General features: G+C 40.8%; 1 protein-coding gene across 1 annotated transcript in view; it reads left to right on the plus strand.

Moving 5' to 3' along the window:
* LOC118406784 (zinc finger and BTB domain-containing protein 49-like) overlaps nt 1–4,193 on the plus strand; it is an 8,474-nt gene extending 4,281 nt beyond the window's left edge. Inside the window, exons 4-6 of the mRNA XM_035807105.1 lie at nt 1,467–1,687; nt 2,238–2,329; nt 3,148–4,193. Of these exons, the coding sequence (XP_035662998.1) occupies nt 1,467–1,687; nt 2,238–2,329; nt 3,148–3,506 (672 nt within the window). The 3' untranslated portion in view covers nt 3,507–4,193. The remainder of the gene's footprint in view (nt 1–1,466; nt 1,688–2,237; nt 2,330–3,147) is intronic.
* The last annotated feature ends 2,359 nt before the right edge of the window (nt 4,194–6,552 follow it).

Genomic DNA, 6,552 nt, shown 5'->3' on the forward strand with positions numbered 1-6,552 from the left:
TCCAAATAGATGTTGTTTGAAAACAAAGACTGCAACAAAAGTAATATCTGAAGAAACCGTAAAAAAATCGCGACCTCCGTTCAACATTTTCTACGATTTCAGTGCCGACACAGCCCCCCTCCCCAGTTTGGCATCGTCGCATTAGCTGTTGTTTTTCCCGCATTCCACCGACAAACAAGCAAAAAAAACCTCCAAAAGAATCCTATACATGTACTTATCACCAAGGACTTTAGGCATTCGATGAGTTTTTGTCAAAGTTACACGCTTTTGAAGCTTTCCTGCGTGATTTTTCCCGCGATCACAGCGGGGATATCAGATATTCCACCAATAATGGCGGCCGGGCGAGCCACGTCACGCCGAAATGGCCAATGGGGTGCGACTCTCGCGATTCGCGAGATGTGAGTTACTGCGAGACTTGCGCGAGACTTGAGTTAGAATCAAAATGGCGGCTCGGTGAAGGGCCGAAATCGGCGAATTTTGAACTTTGAGCGAAGTTTTCGGGGGAAAATAAGGGCGTTGCTCATTTTTTTTTATTGGCGCGCCGTGCGACCATCATTTAAAGAATAGGCGCATTATTAAAATTACGGTCGCATTGCGACCAAATCTAGTCGCAGTCACGAGCCCTGCAGCCAATGAGGTGAGTCTATCTGTCTGTACCAGCCAATGAGGTGAGTCTATCTGTCTGTACCAGCCAATGAGGTGAGTCTATCTGTCTGTACCAGCCAATGAGGTGAGTCTATCTGTCTGTACCAGCCAATGAGGTGAGTCTATCTGTCTGTACCAGCCAATGAGGTGAGTCTATCTGTCTGTACCAGCCAATGAGGTGAGTCTATCTGTCTGTACCAGCCAATGAGGTGAGTCTATCTGTCTGTACCAGCCAATGAGGTGAGTCTATCTGTCTGTACCAGCCAATGAGGTGAGTATAGAAGGAATACAGAAAGCTATATAGTTGTCAGATACATATCACATCATAAGTTAAGCTGTAAACATATTGCTTAGAAATTCATTCATGTCTGTTGGTGTGCTATGTGCCTGTCTGTATGTTTGTACTACTACTAGTATGTCTGTCTGTCAGTATGTATATACTAGTGCGTAGGATTGTTGTATGTATGTATGTATGTATACATTGTATGTTGTATGTATGTTTGCAAGTTGTTAAACTATTATATAAGTATGCTTGTATGTACATGGATACATATATATCTTTATGTTTGTCTGTATGTATTTAAATATTGTTTATATGTATGGATGCATGTATTTATAAATACATGTACTTGTATGTCTTGAACAATCAGATCTATTAGTTTACTGTATTAACGATTTGGTTTGTTTAAAAACACTGGTTGAAACACAGCATAGGGGCCATAGTGTAGAAACCCCCTACACTCAACTGGAGGGCAAGAACCCTGATAGAATTATTATTAAGGATGAAATAGCAAGGTGTGTTTATTTGTTCGTTATTGAAGGACTCCTCATCACAACCAGTTGTGAAGGAAGAAAACTTGGCCGCAGCATCACCATTGGACGAGACGACGCCCAAGAAGATTCCCGTACGCGACCGGAAGACGAAGCGCTACACGTGTCCGCACTGCGAGGCGGTGTACTACATGAAACACCACATGGATGTGCACATCCGTAGGAAACACACGGGGGAGAAACCCTACATGTGTGATCGGTGTGGCATGAGGTAGGGACAACTGGTCTTCTTTCACTTCTGTAGCTCTCTTTTCTACTCAGCCTCCATAGCAGGCTCTCTGGGCCTTTTTTCGTCTTTTTTTTGGCTCATAATACACTTCTGCTGGCCACATCTTTTTGTAATGGGTTGCTTGTGCTGCTGACCCGTAGAGCCTGCATGAATTTGGGGTCACTTTTCTACCCTGTTTCTTTCCACCCTCGCTTTCATGTATTTCTTTCTCTCTTCCACCATCCCTCTCTCTTGTACTAGTACATGTACAACCATATTTTCTCATTTTAAGTATGAACCCCATTTAAGATGTGTACCGCAGATTTGGGGCGAGTCGTAGACAAATCTATGTGACTGAAACTTGAGAAATACTCAAATAAACTTGGCACAAAAAGTTTCAATGTGCTCAAGGTGTGACAGTGACTGTTCTGCAATCTCCCTGTAAAAAGACTGTAACACATACCATTGATTTGTACGTTAGTATATGTGAAGGAGGGTGGGACTGGAACCCCTAACCTTCTGGTTCTTGTGTTAAAACTCGTCCTTTTTGTAGGTTCTTTGAGAAACCAAAGATGGAGGACCATATCCGTACCCACACCGGAGAGAAGCCGTTCAAGTGTAAAGTCTGCGGACGTGCTTTCAAAGGTGGGTGGGCTTTTTATGTAACGCAAAACTTTTTTTGTTACATTCAGCTAGAAGGTTGTGTGTGTGTGTGTGTCTTTGTGTATGTGTGTTTTGTGTGAGTTTGTGCACATCTGTGTATGCACATTTATAGTGTGTGCATGTGTGCGTGTGCGAGCGTGTTTGCATATTTGTGTATGTGTGTGTGTATGTGTCTTTGCATGTGTGTGTGTTTGTGTATGTGTGTGTATGTCTTTGTGTATAAGTGTGTTTGCATGTGTGTGTATGTGTGTGTTTTTGTGTTTGCACATGTGTGTTTGTGTGTGTTTGTGTGTGTGTGTTTTTGTGTTAGTTTGTGTGTGCGTGTTTTTGTGTGTGTTAGTGTGTGTGTGCGTGTTTTAGTGTGTGTGTGTGTGTGTGTTAGTGTGTAGAAGATCAGTATAACTTGAGAGAATGCCTGGTTGGATTGTATGTACACTTAGCATGTCGGTAGGTCTTGATGAGACCTCAAAATGATTAGATTTTGGACCCCCTAGCAACTTTCTAAGGCACTGCAGCAGAAATTCTAGTTTGGATATGCTGATTCCTGAGTGGTAGATACTTGAATCGAGAAAAAACAGTACAGTGGAAGCCGCTTAATTGCACACCCCATTTGCCACCGTATTTCGTGCAATTAGGCGACAGGTGCAACAAAGCGAGGTTATTAAGCTGGACTGCATCACCATACGATTTGGGGATTTTGTGCAATTATCAGAAGTATGCAATTATCCGGTGTGCAAGTAACTGGCTTCTACTGTAATATATGCATATTCATATGTAACTTTTTTTTTCTTCCCGCGTAGACTACTCCAACCTGAACACACACAGACGTCTGCACACGGGAGTGCGACCGTACAAGTGCAAATACTGCAGCTACGCCGCCAACGTGTCCGGTGACCTGGTCAAACATGAGAGAACGCACACTGGCGAGCGACCGTACGCGTGCGAGACTTGCGGCCGTGCCTTCGCCGACAAGTCGGCCTGGAGAAGGCATAACAAGATCCACACGGGTGAAAAGCCGTTCCGATGTTTTTGCGGATATTCCACGAGTAGGAAGTGCAATTTCATGACTCACGCAAAGAAACATCCCGGAGTCACTATACTAGAAGGGCAACATAAAGGAAAAGAGGTGGTTTTTGAGCCTGTCGAATCCATGCTTTAGCATCTGGTTCCATGTACTTACAAATGTAAAATTGGCGATGAAACATTCTGATAGGTGAAATTTGGAATAAAAAGTGTGTACTGAAATATCTTGTTCCATGAACCATGTGCATGTAAGTATGAAATTTGGAATGGAAAATATCTACATGCTTATGCAAATCTGTGAACTTTGGAATGGAAGAATGTGCCTCCACTGTGATATTTGGTTCCATGTACATACAACATGTGAAATTTCCATGCTTCTGTTTCATGAACCATGTACAAACTAAAACATGAAATTTTTAATTTCAAATTTTCATATATCCATATCTTGTTCCACATACACACGTACTATGGTTGTACATATTTGTGGAATGGAATTAGGAATGGAAAAAATTCCATGTGTACAGCCATGCAGATGTGTGAAATTTGCAGTGGAAAATTTCTTCTGTACCTGTACACACATGCACATCATGTGAAATTTTGAAAAAATGTATGAAATTCGGTATGAAAAATTTCCATACATCCATACATAATACTTGGTTCCATGTATACAAATATGTGAATTTTGGAATGAAAAGTTACCATATGTACATTCAAATGCTCAACATTTGGGAGGAGGATTTTCCATTGTTTTTACACGTGTGAAATTTGGCATAGTGTATCTTTGAACACATGCTTTAGTGTCTTAATTTTAGGAGTGTTGAGTTTTCAGGGTTCACTAACATTATTGAGCTAGGAAAAGCTAGTATGATATTCCTAAACAGTTTGCTTGTTCAGGAGATAGGGCCACTGAAAGGTTATGTCTTAGGTCTAAGAGTAGAGAAAGAAACATCCGCATCTTGTGATAGCCAAAATATCAAAATTACAAAAAGATTTTGGAAAACATACTAATGCTGTAAGATACCGATGTCTAGGGATGTGTACCGGTACAGTGTACAGATACAGTACCGGTACAATCAATTAGGTACAGATACAAAAATACCGGAACCCTGGTGTACCGGTACTGGACCTGTATCTAATTAGTGCAAGCCAGGCCGGATAACAGGTCAGGGGATGGCCACTTTGACAGATAAAATTACTGTGAAATCACCATAGCAGTCTTTGAGCCCCAGTGAAAGAAAAACAACAAGGGTCAAATTTTTGTTGCATCATGTGTCTACCATGATAATATGTTTTTATTGGTTCAAACATGCTTCTACCCTTTTTAATACATTGTTTTGCCGTTATAACATATCATAATACAATATTATGATATAATATTCAATGCCATGCATTTAGGTCTGGACTCATTAGGTCCGGACCTGTACCTAAACCTCTGGATTTGAATCCGGACCTGTACCTAAACGTGGGTTTAGGTACGCATCCCTACCGATGTCAGTTCCAAAGAAGATGATGAGAAAGAACAAAAATGAAGCTATTGTTTGGTATACTATGTTCTGTGTGTTTGGTCATTTGTTCAACTTGACCGCCTTATATTATATTGAACTTAAACGAAGTCAACTTTTTGCCAAAATTTTTTCTTCATGACATGCAATCACATTGCTTTGGTTGTTCCAGGATGTTATCCATATTATCGAAGCCTTATCAAGAAAAGGAAAACTACTTACAGTGGTCATAGCTGTTGTTCAAAAGTGTACATATAGTTGTAAGGATTGTTGGATTGTGATTAAAATATTTGAATAGTACTATGGTGTATAGGAGTCTTCGGCATTACAATGCTAATATCAGCATATTTGACAATACAGGAATCGTTTGAAAAGGAACTGTTGTATTCTCTTGATTTTTGAAATAAACAAAATTGTTCTGTATGGAGTGTGGTATACAGACTATTACATCATGTTCTTGTTAAAGGAGGATTTAGGGAGTTCAATTCGGCGTGTGTGTGTGGGTGGGGGGGGCTATTTCTTGAAATGTTGGTAAAGTTGCAGAAGTTGCACAGAGAGATTTGAAAATTCATAACTATAGATGTAATGAAAATGCCCTCCCCCCCTGAAAAAAATTGTTAGCATATTTCATCAAACAGTTAATGTTGTTTGCAAGTGAAGGAAAAATGTGCCCAATACATCTTGTATTCCGAACCTGACCCGTGACATGGAAAAGTTTATGCCACTTTCCAGGTAACGTCATGGCACAAAAGTAGAAAATATGTATTTTGAGGCGAAAATCCTCAATAAAAGCAATTCAAAGACCAGTATTTATGACCGCATAGTCTCAAACAAAAGCCTTGACCAGGTCTTCCTGCGGGAATACGTATTGTAGAATTAAAAACAAGGGAGGCAATTTGCCAGAGAGTCAGTTCGTGGTACCAAAAGGTGATTTTTAACCTCCTTGGTGGAACGTTATTTTTCTTCTGAAGTTGTATGCTGTACTCCTACTAAGTTATCTGTCTATTTGGCCAATTTCTCCTTATTCCAATACCTATTTTTCTAGCACAATGTAGAGTCTGGTAGAGACTACCTAGCCATCCCTATAGTAAATAAACTCATGATCATTCATTGGACAATCGTTTGAGTGGTCTAATGACGCCACCTGGCGGAATATAAAAATATCACAAGGAGGTAAACCGTCCCATTGAACTGTCTAATACAAGCGATAGCTGTTGTTGTTTATATCCGGGGTAGGGCTGGGTATCGGTACAGCGTACCGGTACAAAACCGGTTTTTCTTATTGGACCGGTCCAGAAAAGCCGGACCTGAAAAAATTAGGTGGACCGAATGTTGGACCGATTAGAAAATTAACAGATTATTTCAACAGGCATTCACACGTTTTGGCGCTTGCAGGTGGAAGAAAATAACAAGAGTGAAGTAGAGAAGAGTTTATAGTAATTTCTACCAAGTTTTAAAGCCAATCGTACAGGTGCAGGTAGCGTTGTAGGGTTTTAAAACGCCAGTGTAAGTCTCATACTCCACCAAACAGATTTCTTTGTAGTGAAATGGACCATTGGTATGAGTCATACTGAATCAGGTTCAGGTCCGGACCTGGACCTGATCCTCTGGACCTGAACCGGACCTGGACCTGAATTTTCTGTACCGGTACCCACCCCTAATCCGGGGTATGGACGTTGT

Source organism: Branchiostoma floridae, chromosome 19, assembly GCF_000003815.2.
Source record: "Branchiostoma floridae strain S238N-H82 chromosome 19, Bfl_VNyyK, whole genome shotgun sequence".
NCBI classification, from domain to species: Eukaryota; Metazoa; Chordata; class Leptocardii; order Amphioxiformes; family Branchiostomatidae; genus Branchiostoma; species Branchiostoma floridae.